Raw genomic sequence first — 21,464 nt, forward strand, 5'->3', positions numbered from 1 at the left:
GGTTCAGACAGGTCGATAAGTGGGGTTCAGACAGGTCGATAAGTGGGGTTCAGACAGGTCGATAAGTGCCGTTCAGACAGGTCGATAAGTGGCGTTCAGACAGGTCGATAAGTGGCGTTCAGACAGGTCGATAAGTGGGGTTCAGACAGGTTGATAAGTGGGGTTAATGTAGAGGGTAATAAGCGGGGTTCAGACAGGTTGATAAGTGGGGTTCAGACAGGTTGATAAGTGGGGTTGAGACAGGTTGATAAGTGGGGTTCAGACAGGTTGATAAGTGGGGTTCAGACAGGTTGATAAGTGGGGTTCAGACAGGTTGATAAGTGGGGTTCAGACAGGTTGATAAGTGGGGTTCAGACAGGTTGATAAGTGGGGTTAACGTAGAGGGTAATAAGTTGGGTTAACGTAGAGGGTAATAAGTTGGGTTAACGTAGAGGGTAATAAGTTGGGTTAACGTAGAGGGTAATAAGTTGGGTTAACGTAGAGGGTAATAAGTGGGGTTAACGTAGAGGGTAATAAGTGGGGTTAACGTAGAGGGTAATAAGTGGGGTTAACGTAGAGGGTAATAAGTGGGGTTAACGTAGAGGGTAATAAGTGGGGTTAACGTAGAGGGTAATAAGTGGGGTTAACTTCTTTGGGGTAGGGGGCAGTATTGGGTAACTTGGATGAAAAAACGTGCCCAAATTAAGCTGCCTGCTACTCCGCCGTAAAAGCTAGAATATGCATATAATTAGTAAATTTGGATAGAAAACACTGAAGTTTCTAAAACTGTTTGAATGATGTCTGTGAGTATAACAGAACTCATATGGCAGGCAAAAACCTGAGAAAAAATCCAACCAGGAAGTGGGAAATGTGAGGTTTGTAGTTTTTCAACTCAGGCCCCACCACAGGGAGATATTAGTTATGTTTCACTTCCCAGGGCTTCCACTAGATGTCAACAGTATTTAGAACCTGTTTTGAGGATTCAACTCTAAAGGAGGGGCTCATAAGGGCTCTATGAGTGAGTGGTCTGGCAGAGTGCCACAGCCTCGGTCTGGCAGAGTGCCACAGCCTCGGTCTGGCAGAGTGCCACAGCCTCGGTCTGGCAGAGTGCCACAGCCTCGGTCTGGCAGAGTGCCACAGCCTCGGTCTGGCAGAGTGCCACAGCCTCGGTCTGGCAGAGTGCCACAGCCTCGGTCTGGCAGAGTGCCACAGCCTCGGTCTGGCAGAGTGCCACAGCATCGGTCTGGCAGAGTGCCACAGCCTCGGTCTGGCGCGCTCACGTGAAAGGTAGCTACGTTCCACTTCATTTGTACAGACAAAGGAATTGTCCGGTTGGAACATTAAGGAAGTTTTATGTTAAAAACATCCTACAGATTGATTCCATACTTAGGTTGGCATGTTTCTACTGGCTGTAACGGAACCTTTTGAACTTTTCGTCCGACGTTCGGTGCGACCTGAATGCGCTTTTGGATTTGTTTACCAAACGCTCTAACAAAAGAAGATATTTGGACATAACTGATGGACATTATCGAACAAATCAAACATTTATGGTGGAACTGGGATTCCTGGGAGTGCATTCTGATGAAGATCACCAAAGGTAAGTGAATATTTATAATGCTATTTCTGAGTAATGTTGACTACCCAATATGGCGGGTATCTTTTTGGCTGCTTTGTTGTCTAAAGGCTGTACTCAGATTATTGCATGGTTTGCTTTCTCCGTAAAGTTTTTTTGAAATCTGACACAGCGGTTGCATTAAGGGGAAGTTTATCTAAAGTTCCATGTATAATAGTTGTATCTTTTATCAATGTTTATTATGAGTATTTCTGTAAATTGATGTGGCTCTCCGCAAAATCACCGCATGTTTTAAAACTACTGAACGTAACGCGCCAATGTAAACTCAGATGTTTTTATATGAACTTTATCAAACAAAACATACATGTATTGTGTAACATGAAGTCCTATGAGTGTCATCTGATGAAGATCATCAAAGGTTAGTGATTCATTTTCTCTCTATTTCTGCTTTTTGTGACTCCTCTATCTGTCTGGAAAAAATGGCTGTTTATTCTGTGGCTTGGTGGTGACCTAACATAATCGTTTGGTGTAATCCTTTTTGAATTGTATCTTTAAAATGGTGTAAAATACTTGTATGCTTGAGGAATTTTAATTATGAGATTTTTGTTGTTTTGAATTTGGCGCCCTGCACTTTCACTGGCTAGCGGAACCCCAGTCCTAGACAGGTTAAGGTAGTTTGGTTACCTGCAGGGTAGTATCCTGACATAAAGGGTTAATGTTTGGTTACCTGCAGGGTAGTATCCTGACATAGAGGGTTAATGTTTGGTTACCTGCAGGGTAGTATCCTGACGTAGAGGGTTAATGTTTGGTTACCTGCAGGGTAGTATCCTGACCACGTCGTTTGGCTTGTAACCCTCGATACACACGGCACAGTTATCAAAGTCTGACTCCGTCTCCCCGTCTCCCTTCCTGATGGTCCTGACCTGCAGCTTACTGATGGCCTTCTTAGCTGCATCTCCCAGACGCCTCTGAGAGGAGAGAGAGAGAGAGTGAGAGAAGAGAGAGAGAAGAGAGAGAGAAGAGAGAGAGAGAAGACAGAGAGAGGAGAGAGAGGAGAGAGAGAGGAAGGGGCCAGAGGGAGGAGGGAGAGAGAGAGGAAGGGGTGAGAGAGAGAGAGAGAAGGGGTGAGAGAGAAGGGGTGAGAGAGAGAGAGACAGAAGGAAGAAGAGAGTGAGTGAGAGAGAGTGAGTGAGAGAGGAGAGATAGAAGACTAGGAGTTGGCCCTCAGAAATCAAATGTATGCCTTGTCTGCAACAGGTGTTGTAGTCTGGTGTGTTACTGAACCCTACCAGGTTACGGTCTCGTGCGTTGGCGTATCTGAACCTCTGTATATAGTAGAAGACGAGCCAGGCCAGAGAGATGATCATCAGGATGATGAAGGAGATGGAGACGAACACCACCGACGTCCTGCTCACGTACTTCTGGAGGTTACGCGTTCCTATGGTGATGTGCATGGTTACCGTGACGTTCCGCTCCAGCAGAGCGGCGACCTCGCGACCTTTAGGTTCTGGGATCATGACGGCGACCACATCACCCATACCTGACAGGGGAGGGAGGAGGGGAGAAAGGAGGGGAGAAAGGAGGGGAGAAAGTGAATGAGAATTTTTATATTTATAGCCTATTTTTTTGATTTTGCAGCTGGCCTATCTAGCGGAAATCACTCAGTTCTTCCTCCAGGACAAGATGCATAAAAGGTCAACCTGTAAAATGAATAAAATTGTATTTGTCCCGTTAACAACGACAGACTAACAGTGAAATGCTTGAGGTAAAAACACGTAATAATGAAAGTAACAATAGTTACACAACGAGTAAAACACTGTGTTAACTATTAACTATTAACATGCTTTCTCTCTAGCAAACATGCAATATTGTAATACAATATTCTGTGTGTCCTCAGAGTTTCTCCATGCCAGTGAGCAAGGAACAGACATCTGCAGGCTATTTGCACAAGGGAAAATAAGTAATCAAGCAGGCTTATTTTATGACATTTCCACTGGATCAGAGCATGACATTTCCACCGGATCAGAGCATGACATTTCCACTGGATCAGAGCATGACATTTCCACCGGATCAGAGCATGACATTTCCACTGGATCAGAGCATGACATTTCCACTGGATCAGAGCATGACATTTCCACTGGATCAGAGCATGACATTTCCACCGGATCAGAGCATGACATTTCCACTGGATCAGAGCATGACATTTCCACCGGATCAGAGCATGACATTTCCACCGGATCAGAGCATGACATTTCCACTGGATCAGAGCATGACATTTTCACCGGATCAGAGCATGACATTTCCACCGGATCAGAGCATGACATTTTCCCCTTTTCACACTGAGTGGTTCATCGAAATGGAAAGATTTGTTCAAATACATTGAGGAACTATTGTCATTCTCAAAATGATTTTCTATAAAAACAGAATTTGTTTGCTTGCTGTCTGAGCTGAAGAAAACATTACTTTGACACGTTCCTCGGGTCATTAGTGGTGGTCAAGGTGGTGAGTTAAGCCAATCAGAAAACATTACTTTGACACGTTCCTCGGGTCATTAGTGGTGGTCAAGGTGGTGAGTTAAGCCAATCAGAAAACATTACTTTGACACGTTCCTCGGGTCATTAGTGGTGGTCAAGGTGGTGAGTTAAGCCAATCAGAAAACATTACTTTGACACGTTCCTCGGGTCATTAGTGGTGGTCAAGGTGGTGAGTTAAGCCAATCAGAAATACTATCAGATCGCCAAATGGGCACATTTACATGCCTACATTTGCACACAGGCCAGGGAGCCTATGTAAATATCAATGATGTCGCTCTTGCTGCTGGTGAGTCTCTGATCCACCTCTACGCAGACGACACCATTCTGTATACTTCTGGCCCTTCTTTGGACACTGTGTTAACAACCCTCCAGGCAAGCTTCAATGCCATACAACTCTCCTTCCGTGGCCTCCAATTGCTCTTAAATACAAGTAAAACTAAATGCATGCTCTTCAACCGATCGCTGCCTGTACCTACCCGCCTGTCCAACATCACTACTCTGGACGGCTCGGACTTAGAATACGTGGACAACTACAAATACCTAGGTGTCTGGTTAGACTGTAAACTCTCCTTCCAGACTCACATCAAACATCTCCAATCCAAAATTAAATCTAGAATCGGCTTCCTATTTCGCAACAAAGCATCCTTCACTCATGCTGCCAAACATACCCTCGTAAAACTGACCATCCTACCGATCCTCGACTTCGGTGATGTCATTTACAAAATAGCCTCCAACACTCTACTCAGCAAACTGGATGCAGTTTATCACAGTGCCACCCATTTTGTCACCAAAGCCCCATAAACTACCCACCAATGCGACCTGTATGCTCTCGTTGGCTGGCCCTCGCTTCATACTCGTCACCAAACCCACTGGCTACAGGTTATCTACAAGTCTCTGCTGGGTAAAGTCCCCCCTTATCTCAGCTCACTGGTCACCATAGCAGCACCCACCCGTAGCACGCGCTCCAGCAGGTATATCTTACTAGTCACCCCCAAAGCCAAGTCCCAATTTGGCCGACTTTTCTTCCAGTTCTCTGCTGCCAATGACTGGAACGAATTGCAAAAAATCACTGAATCTGGAGACTCATATCTCCCTCATTAGCTTTAAGCACCAGCTGTCAGAGCAGCTCACAGATCACTGCACCTGTAAACAGCCCATCTGTAAACAGCTCATCTGTAAATAGCCCATCTGTAAATAGCCCATCTTTAAATAGCCCATCTGTAAATAGCCCACCTGTAAACAGCCCATCTGTAAATAGCCCATCTGTAAATAGCCCATCTGTAAATAGCCCATCTGTAAACAGCCCATCTGTAAATAGCCCATCTGTAAACAGCCCATCTGTAAATAGCCCATCTGTAAACAGCCCATCTGTAAACAGCCCATCTGTAAATAGCCCATCTGTAAATAGCCCATCTGTAAATAGCCCATCTGTAAATAGCCCATCTGTAAGTAGCCCACCCAACTACCTCATCCCCATATTTATTTATCTTGCTCTTTTGCACCCCAGTAGCTCTACTTGCACATCTATCACTCCAGTGTTAATTGCTATATTGTAATTACTTCACCACTATGGCCTATTTATTGCCTTACCTCCCTAGTCTTACCTCATATGTACACACTGTATATAGACTTTCCTATTGTATTATTGACTGTATGTTTGTTTATGTGTAACTCTGTGTTGTTGTTTGTGTCTCACTGCTTTGCTTTATCTTGGCCAGGTCGCAGTTGTAAATGAGAACTTGTTCTCAACTTACCTGGTTAAATAAAGGTGAAATAAATGAATTAAAAATTCTCTACTCCATGCTTCGATGATGGCTGTTGATGTGTTCCTGATTCGAGCCCAGGGAGGAGCGAGGAGAGGAACGGAAGCTATACTGTTACACTGGCAATACCAAAGTGCCTATAAGAACATCCAATAGTCAAAGGTTAATGAAATACAAATGGTATAGAGAGAAATAGTCCTATAACTACAACCTAAAACTTCTTACCTGGGAATATTGAAGACTCGTTAAAAGTAACCACCAGCTTTCATTTGTTCTCACGTTCTGAGCAAGGAACTGAAACGTTAGCTTTCTGACATGGCACATATTGCACTTTTACTTTCTTCTCCAACACTGTGTTTTTGCATTATTTAAACCAAATTGAACATGCTTCATTATTTATTTGAGGGTAAATTGATTTAATTGATGTATTATATTAAGTTAAAATAAGTGTTCATTCAGTATTGTTGTAATTGTCATTATTACAAATAAATAAATAAAATAAAAATAGTCAGATTAATCGGTATCTGCTTTTTTGGTCCTCCAATAATCGGTATCGGTGTTGAAAAATCATAGTCGGTCGACCTCTAATAGAGACACACAGCATTCTCTACTTCCTAGAGAGACACAGCATTCTCTACTCCCTATAGAGACACACAGCATTCTCTACTCCCTATAGAGACACAGCATTCTCTACTCCCTATAGAGACACACAGCATTCTCTACTCCCTATAGAGACACACAGCATTCTCTACTACCTATAGAGACACAGCATTCTCTACTCCCTATAGACACACAGCATTCTCTACTACCTATAGAGGCAGACAGCATTCTCTACTCCCTAGAGAGACACACAGCATTCTCTACTCCCTATAGACACACAGCATTCTCTACTCCCTATAGACACACAGCATTCTCTACTCCCTATAGAGACACACAGTATGCTCTACTCCCCATAGACACACACAGCATTCTCTACTCCCTATAGAGACACACAGCATTCTCTACTCCCTATAGAGACACACAGCATTCTCTACTCCCTATAGAGACACAGCATTCTCTACTCCCTATAGACACACAGCATTCTCTACTCCCCATAGAGACACACAGTATTCTCTACTCCCTATAGAGACACACAGTATTCTCTACTCCCTATAGAGACACACAGTATGCTCTACTCCCCATAGAGACACACAGTATGCTCTACTCCCAATAGACACACAGCATTCCATACTCCCTATAGAGACACACAGCATTCTCTACTCCCTATAGAGACACACAGTATGCTCTACTCCCCATAGACACACACAGCATTCTCTACTCCCTATAGACACACAGTATGCTCTACTCCCAATAGACACACAGCATTCTCTACTCCCTATAGAGACACAGCATTCTCTACTCCCTATAGACACACAGTATTCTCTACTCCCTATAGACACACATCATTCTCTACTCCCCAGAGAGACACAGCATTCTCTACTCCCTATAGAGACACACAGTATGCTCTACTCCCAATAGACACACAGCATTCTCTACTCCCTATAGAGACACAGCATTCTCTACTCCCTATAGACACACAGCATTCTCTACTCCCCATAGAGACACACAGCATTCTCTACTCCCTATAGAGACACAGCATTCTCTACTCCCTATAGACACACAGCATTCTCTACTCCCTATAGACACACAGCATTCTCTACTCCCTATAGACACACAGCATTCTCTACTCCCTATAGACACACAGTATGCTCTACTCCCTATAGACACACAGCATTCTCTACTCCCCATAGAGACACACAGTATGCTCTACTCCCAATAGACACACAGCATTCTCTACTCCCTATAGAGACACAGCATTCTCTACTCCCTATAGACACACAGCATTCTCTACTCCCCATAGAGACACACAGTATTCTCTACTCCCTATAGACACACAGCATTCTCTACTCCCCATAGAGACACACAGCATTCTCTACTCCCTATAGAGACACAGCATTCTCTACTCCCTATAGACACACAGCATTCTCTACTCCCCATAGAGACACACAGTATTCTCTACTCCCCATAGACACACAGCATTCTCTACTCCCTATAGACACACATCATTCTCTACTCCCCATAGACACACAGCATTCTCTACTCCCTATAGACACACAGCATTCTCTACTCCCTATAGAGACACAGCATTCTCTACTCCCTATAGACACACAGCATTCTCTACTCCCTATAGACACACAGCATTCTCTACTCCCTATAGAGAGACAGCATTCTCTACTCCCTATAGACACACAGCATTCTCTACTCCCTATAGAGACACACAGTATGCTCTACTCCCCATAGAGACACACAGTATTCTCTACTCCCTATAGACACACAGCATTCTCTACTCCCTATAGACACACAGTATGCTCTACTCCCAATAGACACACAGCATTCTCTACTCCCTATAGACACACAGCATTCTCTACTCCCTATAGACACACATCATTCTCTACTCCCTATAGACACACAGCATTATCTACTCCCTATAGACACACAGCATTCTCTACTCCCTATAGACACACAGCATTCTCTACTCCCTATAGACACACAGCATTCTCTACTCCCTATAGACACACAGCATTCTCTACTCCCCATAGACACACATCATTCTCTACTCCCCATAGACACACAGCATTCTCTACTCCCTATAGACACACAGCATTCTCTACTCCCTATAGACACACAGCATTCTCTACTCCCTATAGACACACAGCATTCTCTACTCCCTATAGACACACAGCATTCTCTACTCCCTATAGACACACAGCATTCTCTACTCCCTATAGACACACAGCATTCTCTACTCCCTATAGACACACATCATTTTCTACTCCCCATAGACACACAGCATTCTCTACTCCCTATAGACACACAGCATTCTCTACTCCCTATAGACACACAGCATTCTCTACTCCCTATAGACACACAGCATTCTCTACTCCCTATAGACACACAGCATTCTCTACTCCCTATAGACACACAGCATTCTCTACTCCCTATAGAGACACACAGCATTCTCTTCTCCCCATAGAGACACACAGCATTCTCTACTCCCTATAGACACACAGCATTCTCTACTCCCTATAGAGACACACAGCATTCTCTACTCCCTATAGAGACACACAGCATTCTCTACTCCCTATAGAGACACACAGCATTCTCTACTCCCTATAGAGACACACAGCATTCTCTACTCCCTATAGAGACACACAGTATGCTCTACTCCCTATAGACACACAGTATGCTCTACTCCCTATAGACACACAGTATGCTCAACTCCCTATAGAGACACACAGTATGCTCTACTACCTATAGAGACACACAGTATGCTCTACTACCTAGAGAGACACACAGCATTCCCTACTCCCTATAGACACACAGCATTCTCTACTCCCTAGAGAGACACACAGCATTCTCTACTCCCTAGAGAGACACACAGCATTCTCTACTCCCTAGAGAGACACACAGCATTCTCTACTCCCTAGAGAGGCACACAGCATTCTCTACTCACTATAGAGGCACACAGCATTCTCTACTCCCTATAGACACACAGCATTCTCTACTCCCTATAGAGACACAGCATTCTCTACTCCCTATAGAGACACAGCATTCTCTACTCCCTATAGAGACACACAGCATTCTCTACTCCCCATAGACACACACAGCATTCTCTACTCCCCATAGACACACAGCATTATCTACTCCCCATAGACACACAGCATTATCTACTCCCCATAAACACACAGCATTCTCTACTCCCCTTAGACACACAGCATTCTCTACTCCCCATAGACACACAGCATTCTCTAGTCCCTATAGACACACAGCATTCTCTACTCCCTATAGACACACAGCATTCTCTACTCCCTATAGAGACACACAGTATGCTCTACTACCTATAGAGACACACAGTATGCTCTACTACCTAGAGAGACACACAGCATTCCCTACTCCCTATAGACACACAGCATTCTCTACTCCCTAGAGAGACACACAGCATTCTCTACTCCCTAGAGAGACACACAGCATTCTCTACTCCCTAGAGAGAGACACAGCATTCTCTACTCCCTAGAGAGGCACACAGCATTCTCTACTCACTATAGAGGCACACAGCATTCTCTACTCCCTATAGACACACAGCATTCTCTACTCCCTATAGAGACACAGCATTCTCTACTCCCTATAGAGACACAGCATTCTCTACTCCCTATAGAGACACACAGCATTCTCTACTCCCCATAGACACACACAGCATTCTCTACTCCCCATAGACACACACAGCATTCTCTACTCCCCATAGACACACAGCATTCTCTACTCCCTATAGAGACACACAGCATTCTCTACTCCCCATAGACACACAGCATTATCTACTCCCCATAGACACACAGCATTATCTACTCCCCATAAACACACAGCATTCTCTACTCCCCTTAGACACACAGCATTCTCTACTCCCCATAGACACACAGCATTCTCTAGTCCCTATAGACACACAGCATTCTCTACTCCCTATAGACACACAGCATTCTCTACTCCCTATAGACACACAGCATTCTCTACTCCCTAAAGACACACAGCATTCTCTACTCCCTATAGAGACACACAGCATTCTCTACTCCCTATAGACACACAGCATTCTCTACTCCCTATAGACACACAACATTCTCTACTCCCTATAGAGACACACAGCATTATCTACTCCCCATAGACACACAGCATTCTCTACTCCCTATAGACACACAGCATTCTCTACTCCCTATAGAGACACACAGCATTCTCTACTCCCTATAGAGACACACAGCATTCTCTACTCCCCATAGACACACAGCATTCTCTACTCCCCATAGACACACAGCATTCTCTACTCCCCATAGACACACAGCATTCTCTACTCCCTATAGAGACACACAGCATTCTCTACTCCCTATAGAGACACACAGCATTCTCTACTCCCTATAGACACACAGCATTCTCTACTCCCTATAGACACACAACATTCTCTACTCCCTATAGAGACACACAGCATTATCTACTCCCCATAGACACACAGCATTCTCTACTCCCTATAGACACACAGCATTCTCTACTCCCTATAGAGACACACAGCATTCTCTACTCCCTATAGATACACACAGCATTCTCTACTCCCCATAGACACACAGCATTCTCTACTCCCCATAGACACACAGCATTCTCTACTCCCCATAGACACACAGCATTCTCTACTCCCTATAGAGACACACAGCATTCTCTACTCCCTATAGAGACACACAGCATTCTCTACTCCCTATAGAGACACACAGCATTCTCTACTCCCTATAGACACACAGCATTCTCTACTCCCTATAGAGACACACAGCATTCTCTACTCCCTATAGACACACAGCATTCTCTACTCCCTATAGAGACACAGAATTATCTACTCCCTATAGAGACACAGCATTCTCTACTCCCTATAGACACACAGCATTCTCTACTCCCTATAGAGACACAGCATTCTCTACTCCCTATAGAGACACAGCATTCTCTCCCTATAGACACACAGCATTCTCTAGTTGCTATAGACACACAGCATTCTCTACTCCCTAGAGACACACAGCATTCTCTACTCCCTATAGACACACAGCATTCTCTACTCCCAATAGACACACAGCATTCTCTACTCCCTATAGACACACAGCATGCTCTACTCCCTATAGACACACAGCATTCTCTACTCCCTATAGAGACACAGCATTCTCTACTCCCTATAGAGACACAGCATTCTCTACTCCCTATAGAGATACAGCATTCTCTACTCCCTATAGAGACACAGCATTCTCTACTCCCTATAGAGACACAGCATTCTCTACTCCCTATAGACACACAGTATTCTCTACTCCCCACAGACACACAGCATTCTCTACAGAGAGACACAGCATTCTCTACTCCCTATAGACACACAGCATTCTCTACTCTCTATAGACACAAAGCATTCTCTACTCCCTATAGACACACAGCATTCTCTACTCCCTATAGACACACAGCATTCTCTACTCCCTATAGACACACAGCATTCTCTACTCCCTATAGACACACAGCATTCTCTACTCCCTATAGACACACAGCATTCTCTACTCCCTATAGAGACACACAGCATTCTCTACTCCCTATAGAGACACACAGCATTCTCTACTCCCTATAGACACACACAGCATTCTCTACTCCCTATAGACACACAGCATTCTCTACTCCCTATAGAGACACACAGCATTCTCTACTCCCTATAGAGACACACAGCATTCTCTACTCCCTATAGACACACACAGCATTCTCTACTCCCTATAGACACACACAGCATTCTCTACTCCCTATAGACACACAGCATTCTCTACTCCCTATAAACACACAGCATTCTCTACTCCCTATAGACACAGGATTCTCTACTCCCCATAGACACACAGCATTCTCTACTCCCCATAGACACACAGCATTCTCTACTCCCCATAGACACACAGCATTATCTACTCCCCATAGACACACAGCATTCTCTACTCCCCATAGACACACAGCATTCTCTACTCCCAATAGACACACAGCATTCTCTACTCCCTATAGACACACAGCATTCTCTACTCCCCATAGACACACAGCATTCTCTACTCCCCATAGACACACAGCATTCTCTACTCCCCATAGACACACAGCATTCTCTACTCCCCATAGACACACAGCATTCTCTACTCCCCATAGACACACAGCATTCTCTACTCCCTATAGACACACAACATTCTCTCATTCTCTCTACCAGCTGCCAGAACAGCTTCAAAGCACCTTGTTATAGATTCTTCAAGTGGCTTGGCAAATACTGGGAAACTGGGCTTTTTTTTTATACCCTAAGCATGATGGGATGTTAATTGCATAGAGGAAATCTACACTGTGTGAGCCGATAAATCAGATGACTATCTAGCGAGTCAATACTGTTACCTGAATATGACATGGTGATTGTATCATTGGCGTTGCTCGATCCAACGTTGAATATGACAATGGCCGAGGCGTTTTGGTTCGCTGCATGTCGAATCTTTTCCTTATAGGTGCAGTTTCCACTGGCTATCAGGGCTATCCATGCACTGCCTTGGACCGGAACCGGGAACAAGGTACCCGGATCACAGGCTTGCCAGTCCTGGGAAAGAGATGGAAGTATCACGACTCCTTTGGCGTCGCGTTTCAGTGAATGTTCCCCATATCGACCGCATTCAGTCTTCTCCGTCCGGATCATAGAGGTGATCGGATCTATGTAGGTGATATTGATGAAAGCGGTGTACCACTCCTCTCTCTCGGCCACGGTGAAATCTAAACAGAAGAAGTGGACGAAACAAAACGATAAAAGCCATGTAGATAAGACCAAACTGCGGCAGGCCTGGATCAGCGACATGGTCATAACTAACTGGGTTTGACTGTCTCTCCTTTTGTCCTTTGGGCAGAATGTAATGTAGTAAGATCCGACACTTAATCTAGATACTCCATAATATAGCTGGGTTGTTTTTCTCCACCCTGACCGGTCTATCGTTTTGTTATTTGTGAACACACCCCAGTGCCTCTTGCTAAACGTTTAGCTTCACGGCTAAACCCAAACTCATTTTCATTTTCAACACCTCGCCGTGTCTATAAATGAACACGAAGAAAACTGTAACTACTCTGGAACTGGTTGCATCGATGTTAACCCTAATATTATCTAGATAAGTCGTTTTGTTTGGTTAGAATAATAGTGTATGAAATGCTGTGTCGGTAAGAGACGCCTGTTGTTGTTTTTGACGGCGCAGAGAAAGGAAGAAGTGGAGCCGTGTTGACAGTGTAGCTGAGCTACAGCAGTATCGCCATCTAGCGGTGTGGCGTGTTGTGGCACATTCACCTCTTCGATAATAATATGGGCTTTCTTGCATACTTACAAAAATATATATATATTTTATTCAACCTATATTTAACTAGACAAGTCAGTTTAAGAACAAATTGAGATGTTGCTTCAATATATCCACATACTTTCTTCCCTCATGATGCCATCTATTTTGTGAAGTGCACCAGTCCCTCCTGCAGTAATGCACCCCCCACAACATGATGCTGCCAGCCCCATGCTTCACGGTTGGGATGGTGTTCTTCGGCTTGCAAGCCTCCCCCTTTTTCCTCCAAACATAACGATGGTCATTATGGCCAAAATGTTCTATTTTTGTTTCATCAGACCAGAGGACATTTCACCAAAAAGTACGATCTTTTTCCCCATGTGCAGTTGCAAAACGTAGTCTGTCTATTTTATGGCGGTTTTGGAGCAGTGGCTTCTTCCATGCTGAGCTGCCTTTCAGGTTATGTCGATATAGGACTCGTTTTACTGTGGATATAGATACTTTGGTACCTGTTTCCTCCAGCATCTTCACAAGGTCCTTTGCTGTTGTTCTGGGATTGATTTGCACTTTTCGCACACCAAAGTACGTTCATCTCTAGGAGACAGAACGCGTCTCCTTCCTGAGTGGTGTCGTGTCATTAAACTGAAGACTTATTTATCAAAGATTCTCTGTAATTATTATTACGCGATTAAACTGAATAATCATGTAACTGTAATTAACTAGGAAGTCGGGGCACCAAGGAAAATATTCATATTACAAAGTTATAATTTTCCTAATATAACTTTTCAGATATTTTAATATCTGATTAATGACTTATTTTTTTATCTTACCTCATGTTAGTCTCATTCCAAACGTCGTAAATTGTTGGTTATCTGCACGAACCCAGTCTTCACTATGAGTCATCCACACGTCAATTGTCTTAAATCATTTATTTACTAACTAATAAATTCACAGAAATGCATAAACAAACAGTAGATAGTTACAAGGAAATGATAGCGAATGTGCCCTAGTGGGCTAAACCGGCATGGGGGTCGACTGAGATAAGGCAACACACAGTTGATAATTATAACAATTGAAATGCTAATCCTTTGCACATGAACGCTCACTCATTCGGGAATAATTACAATCAATAAATATATTTACGCTCAGTGTGTTGTCGTGATCTCTGTTGTAAAGTTTGTTGCTGTTGGAGAGTCTGTCTGTCCTCTCTCTCTCTCTCTCTCTCTCTGTCGTGGTTAGAATGGATAGTTCAGAGTGACATTCATTCATGTCCTTATATAATAGATGTTTTGGCGGTTGTTGGTCTTCGCGTTCAATGATACCGAATATACATCCACCTTACACCTCCAATTGACTCAAATGATGTCAATTAGCCTATCAGAAGTTGCTAAAGCCACAATGAGGACATAGACCTACCGAGCAAGTTTCCATTAATCATTGGGTACATCGTACGAAAAACGTCAGAGTAATCTGATATAGGGGCATAATGCATGTTCAAATTCACAACATAACATACAAAGGCATTTCATCATTAAGTCCTTTAGGAAATAATATCTGGAGGGTGAAAATCCAAAAACATTCTCTTTTACTCAGAGTTAATATCATCTCCCCCTGTCTGATATCTTAACTTTCTCTACGCCACAAAATTTAAAGGTGGAAATGTCCTGCTTCAGGTCATAATGGGCCTCTGTACGCCTATGTTGACATTCCCCCAAAAAATCAGCCGTTTCCAGCTACAAAAGTCATTAACAACATTAACAATGTCTACACTGTATTTCTGATCAATTTGATGTTATTTTAATGGACAACAAATGTGCTTTTCTTTCAAAAACAAGGACATTTCTAAGTGACCCCAAACTTTTGAACGGTAGTGTATATTTGTGGTTACACCACTAACTATCTTTGTGGCAATGGTCCCCTGGAAAAGGAGAAAGAGGAGGAGGAGGAGGAAGAAGAGGAAGATGAAGAGGAGGAAGAAGAGGAGGAGAATGAAAAGGAGGAGGAGGAGGAGGAAGAGGAGGAAGAGGAGGAAGAGGAGGAAGAGGAGGAAGAAGAAGAAAAGGAGGAGAAAAAAGAGCAGGAAGAGGAGGAGAAAGAAGTGGAAGAGGAAGAAGAGGAGGAGGAGGAGGGGTAATAATCAGAACTCGTTACACCTCTGAACTATCTGCATCACTACCTTCTCCTCTCCTGTTCCTCCCATCTCCTCCTCTTCCTCTTCTTTCTCCTCCTCCTCCTTCTCTCCTGTTCCTCCCATCCCCTCCTCTTCCTCTTCTTTCTCCTCCTCCTCCTCCTCCTCTCCTGTTCTTCCCCTCCTCTCCTCCTTGGGGCAATGCTCTCCTTGAGGAAGAGGAGAAACAAGAGGAGGAGAGGCAATCCGCGGAGCTCCTAACAAACACAGCGTACACCACCACCCCTCCCAGACACCCTACCACCAGCACCACCACCGCCAGTGTCATGGACGCCTTGGCCCCATCCAAGGTCTCCCTTTCTGGGCTTCCCACCGGACCTTCCCCCCTCTCCTGGAACTCCCAGTCCATCAGGGGACCTTCGGCCCAGCTCTGCCCGAGGCTGGGCGCTCTCTGCAGGTGGACGTGTCGGAGGTTGGTCCCCCTGTCCTGGTCCTGTCCTCTCTCTTTCTCTGGAGCTGCTCTCTTCTGGCGCCCCCTGCTGGAGATGACGTGGTGCTGCAGGAACAGACTCCGCTTGCCGACAGCGTGATTATGGTTGTTGTAGTTGCGGTTGCCGTGGTCCCTGGAGCGCACGGTGTAGACAGCATGGATGTACCACTCATGACCAGCAGCCACCTGATGGAAGAGATGGATGAAGGGAGGAGAGAGGGATGAGAAAGGAGCGATGTGGTTGTCTGACCGAGCTATCTTAAGATAAATGCACTCATTGTAAGTAGCCATTGATAAATGACAAAAAATGTACATGTAGATGTAGGGAGGATAGAAGGAAGAGAGGAGGGAGAGAGAAGGGAGAGAGGATAGAAGGAAGAGAGGAGGGAGAGAGGAGGGAGAGAGGAGGAAGAGAGGAGGGAGAGAGGAGGGAGAGAGGATAGAAGGAAGAGAGGAGGGAGAGAGGATCAAGAGAGGAGGGAGAGAGGGGGTTATATGTGTGTAGTGGAGATTACCATTTTTTTATTCAAAGTGAAAGCTTTGACTGGCTGACTGGCTGACTGACTGACTGGCTGACTGACTGACTGACTGACTGGCTGAGTTGACTGGCTGACTGACAGACTGACTGGCTGACTGGCTGGCTGACTGGCTGACTGACTGGCTGACTGACTGGCTGACTGGCTGACTGGCTGGCTGACTGGCTGACTGGCTGACTGACTGGCTGACTGGCTGGCTGACTGGCTGACTGACTGGCTGACTGACTGACTGGCTGAGTTGACTGGCTGACTGACTGACTGACTGGCTGACTGGCTGACTGGCTGGCTGACTGGCTGACTGACTGGCTGGCTGACTGACTGGCTGACTGATTGACTGACTGGCTGATTGACTGACTGGCTGATTGACTGGCTGATTGACTGACTGGCTGATTGACTGGCTGATTGACTGGCTGAGTGGACTGACTGATTGACTGACTGGCTGATTGACTGACTGGCTGACTGACTGGCTGAGTGGACTGACAGACTGACTGGCTGATTGACTGGCTGATTGACTGACAGACTGACTGGCTGATTGACTGGCTGATTGACTGACTGGCTGACTGACTGGCTGACTGACTGACAGACTGACTGGCTGATTGACTGACTGACAGACTGACTGGCTGATTGACTGACTGGCTGACTGACTGGCTGATTGACTGACTGGCTGAGTGGACTGACCTGGAAGAGAGGACTGACTGACTGGCTGATTGACTGACTGGCTGATTGACTGACTGGCTGACTGACTGGCTGAGTGGACTGACTGGCTGAGTTGACTGACTGGCTGATTGACTGGCTGATTGACTGGCTCATTGACTGGCTGACTGAGTGGACTGATTGACTGACTGGCTGATTGACTGACTGGCTGATTGACTGATTGACTGAGTGGACTGATTGACTGACTGGCTGACTGACTGACTGAGTGGACTGGATGATTGACTGACTGGCTGACTGACTGGCTGAGTTGACTGACTGACAGACTGACTGACAGACTGACTGGCTGACTGACTGGCTGACTGACCTGGAAGAGAGGACCTGAAGAGAGGCTGAACCCGTCAGCATCAGGTTGAGAGACCAGGGGGAAAGCACCGGGTGTGTCCCCAGCCAGGCGGGCCTCAAATCGGATACCTCCAAACTCTAACTCCTGGCTCTCTGGCTCAGCCTTGTCCTGGGAGAGGGAGAGGTGAGAGGGAGCAAGAGATGGGAGGGAATGAGAGAGGGGAGGGGGAGAGAGAGAGGGGAGGGGGAGAGAGAGAGGGGAGGGGGAGAGAGAGAGGGGAGGGGGAGAGAGAGAGGGGAGGGGGAGTGAGAGAGGGGAGAGAGAGAGAGAGAGAGAGAGACAGACAGAGACAGAGAGAAGAGGGGGAAAACAGAATCCTGTTGTTGGTTTAACAATTTTATAATGTTGATAAAGTACACACTACGCACACACACACTGTACACATTGTTACATACCAGTATCTTCAGCCTGTAGAGCAGAGACGAGGCATCGGCAAGGCAACCGTACTCTCCGTTGCCGGGGCGATATTTTGGTATGTAACCGTCAGCGCCGGTACACAGGAAGACCTGCTGTATGTGACACTGGAAGGAGTTGCCTAGCGACTGGACGGGGTCAACCATCACACGGCCGTAGATCACAGCATCTAGGAGGAGAAGGACAGGTAAGGTGATGACATTTAAAATACCCAGATGCAGGACAAACGGATCACTTTGCCAGACATTTGAGGGACAGTGTACTGTACATTAATGCCCTCCCCACACACACACACACAAACCCTCCTCATGGTGTAGTGATAACCCCCCCTCCCCCTCATGGTGTAGTGATAACCCCCCCTCCCCCTCGTGGTGTAGTGATAAACCCCCCTCATGGTGTAGTGATAAACCCCCCTCATGGTGTAGTGATAAACCCCCTCATGGTGTAGTGATAAACCCCCTCATGGTGTAGTGATAAATCCCCCTCATGGTGTAGTGATAAACCCCCCTCATGGTGTAGTGATAAACACCCCTCCCCCTCATGGTGTAGTGATAAACCCCCTCATGGTGTAGTGATAAATCCCCCTCATGGTGTAGTGATAAACCCCCCTCATGGTGTAGTGATAAACACCCCTCCCCCTCATGGTGTAGTGATAAACCCCCTCATGGTGTAGTGATAAATCCCCCTCATGGTGTAGTGATTAACCCCCCTCCCCCTCATGGTGTAGTGATAAACCCCCTCATGGTGTAGTGATAAACCCCCCTCATGGTGTAGTGATAAACCCCCCTCATGGTGTAGTGATAAACCCCCCTCATGGTGTAGTGATAAACCCCCTCATGGTGTAGTGATAAACCCCCCTCATGGTGTAGTGATAAACCCCCCTCATGGTGTAGTGATAAACCCCCTCATGGTGTAGTGATAAACCCCCCTCATGGTGTAGTGATAAACCCCCCTCATGGTGTAGTTTTAAACCCCCCTCCCCCTCATGGTGTAGTGATAAACCCCCTCATGGTGTAGTGATAAACCCCCCTCATGGTGTAGTGATAAACCCCCCTCATGGTGTAGTGATAAACCCCCCTCATGGTGTAGTGATAAACCCCCTCATGGTGTAGTGATAAACCCCCCTCATGGTGTAGTGATAAACCCCCTCATGGTGTAGTGATAACTCCCCTCATGGTGTAGTGATAAACCCCCCTCATGGTGTAGTGATAACTCCCCTCATGGTGTAGAAATAAACCCCCCTCATGGTGTAGTGATAACTCCCCTCATAGTGTAGTGATAAATCCCCCTCATGGTGTAGTGATAACTCCCCTCATGGTGTAGTGATAAATCCCCCTCATGGTGTAGTGATTAACCCCCCTCCCCCTCATGGTGTAGTGATAAACCCCCTCATGGTGTAGTGATAAACCCCCCTCATGGTGTAGTGATAAACCCCCCTCATGGTGTAGTGATAAACCCCCCTCATGGTGTAGTGATAAACCCCCTCATGGTGTAGTGATAAACCCCCCTCATGGTGTAGTGATAAACCCCCCTCATGGTGTAGTGATAAACCCCCTCATGGTGTAGTAATAACTCCCCTCATGGTGTAGTGATAAACCCCCCTCATGGTGTAGTGATAAACCCCCTCATGGTGTAGTGATAACTCCCCTCATGGTGTAGTGATAAACCCCCCTCATGGTGTAGTGATAACTCCCCTCATGGTGTAGTGATAAACCCCCCTCATGGTGTAGTGATAACTCCCCTCATAGTGTAGTGATAAACCCCCTCCCCCTCATGGTGTAGTGATAAATCCCCCTCATGGTGTAGTGATAAACCCCCCTCATGGTGTAGTGATAAACCCCCCTCCCCCTCATGGTGTAGTGATAAACCCCCCTCATGGTGTAGTGATAAACCCCCCTCATGGTGTAGTGATAAACCCCCCTCATGGTGTAGTGATAAACCCCCCTCATGGTGTAGTGATAAACCCCCCTCATGGTGTAGTGATAAACCCCCCTGATAAACGGTACCACTACACCCCTGGTAGTCTACTAAACCCAACGGTACCACTATACCCCTGTAGTCTATTAAACCCAACGGTACCACTACACCCCTGTAGTCTATTAAACCCAACGGTACCACTACACCCCTGTAGTCTACTAAACCCAACGGTACCACTACACCCCTGGTAGTCTACTAAACCCAACGGTACCACTACACCCCTGTAGTCTACTAAACCCAACGGTACCACTACACCCCTGGTAGTCTACTAAACCCAACAATACCACTACACCCCTGTAGTCTACTAAACCCAACGGTACCACTACACCCCTGTAGTCTACTAAACCCAACGGTACCACTACACCCCTGGTAGTCTATTAAACCCAACGGTACCACTACACCCCTGTAGTCTACTAAACCCAACGGTACCACTACACCCCTGTAGTCTACTAAACCCCTGGTAGTCTACTAAACCCAACGGTACCACTACACCCCTGGTAGTCTACTAAACCCCTGGTAGTCTATTAAACCCAACGGTACCACTACACCCCTGTAGTCTACTAAACCCCTGGTAGTCTATTAAACCCAACGGTACCACTACACCCCTGGTAGTCTACTAAACCCCTGGTAGTCTACTAAACCCAACGGTACCACTACACCCCTGTAGTCTACTAAACCCCTGGTAGTCTATTAAACCCAACGGTACCACTACACCCCTGGTAGTCTACTAAACCCCTGGTAGTCTACTAAACCCAACGGTACCACTACACCCCTGTAGTCTACTAAACCCCTGGTAGTCTACTAAACCCAACGGTACCACTACACCCCTGGTAGTCTACTAAACCCCTGGTAGTCTATTAAACCCAACGGTACCACTACACCCCTGTAGTCTACTAAACCCCTGGTAGTCTATTAAACCCAACGGTACCACTACACCCCTGGTAGTCTACTAAACCCCTGGTAGTCTACTAAACCCAACGGTACCACTACACCCCTGTAGTCTACTAAACCCCTGGTAGTCTATTAAACCCAACGGTACCACTACACCCCTGGTAGTCTACTAAACCCCTGGTAGTCTACTAAACCCAACG

At 45.9% G+C, this 21,464-nt stretch overlaps 2 protein-coding genes across 2 annotated transcripts in view; both read right to left on the bottom strand.

The window, feature by feature from the left end:
• The window catches only part of LOC110500823 (RING finger protein 150), a 26,700-nt gene extending 12,990 nt beyond the window's left edge, over positions 1–13,710 (bottom strand). The window contains exons 1-3 of the mRNA XM_036958377.2: positions 12,861–13,710; positions 2,842–3,092; positions 2,366–2,520 (exon numbers count right to left, since the gene is read on the bottom strand). Coding sequence (XP_036814272.2) covers positions 2,366–2,520; positions 2,842–3,092; positions 12,861–13,314 — 860 coding nt within the window. The 5' untranslated portion in view covers positions 13,315–13,710. The remainder of the gene's footprint in view (positions 1–2,365; positions 2,521–2,841; positions 3,093–12,860) is intronic.
• A 1,835-nt stretch (positions 13,711–15,545) lies between these two features.
• The window catches only part of LOC110500913 (FRAS1-related extracellular matrix protein 2), a 52,457-nt gene continuing 46,538 nt past the window's right edge, over positions 15,546–21,464 (bottom strand). The window contains exons 33-35 of the mRNA XM_090213385.1: positions 18,378–18,565; positions 17,944–18,090; positions 15,546–16,575 (exon numbers count right to left, since the gene is read on the bottom strand). Coding sequence (XP_090069511.1) covers positions 15,919–16,575; positions 17,944–18,090; positions 18,378–18,565 — 992 coding nt within the window. The 3' untranslated portion in view covers positions 15,546–15,918. The remainder of the gene's footprint in view (positions 16,576–17,943; positions 18,091–18,377; positions 18,566–21,464) is intronic.

This window comes from Oncorhynchus mykiss, chromosome 21 (genome assembly GCF_057628025.1).
Source record: "Oncorhynchus mykiss isolate SJ-2025 chromosome 21, ASM5762802v1, whole genome shotgun sequence".
NCBI classification, from domain to species: domain Eukaryota; kingdom Metazoa; phylum Chordata; class Actinopteri; order Salmoniformes; family Salmonidae; genus Oncorhynchus; species Oncorhynchus mykiss.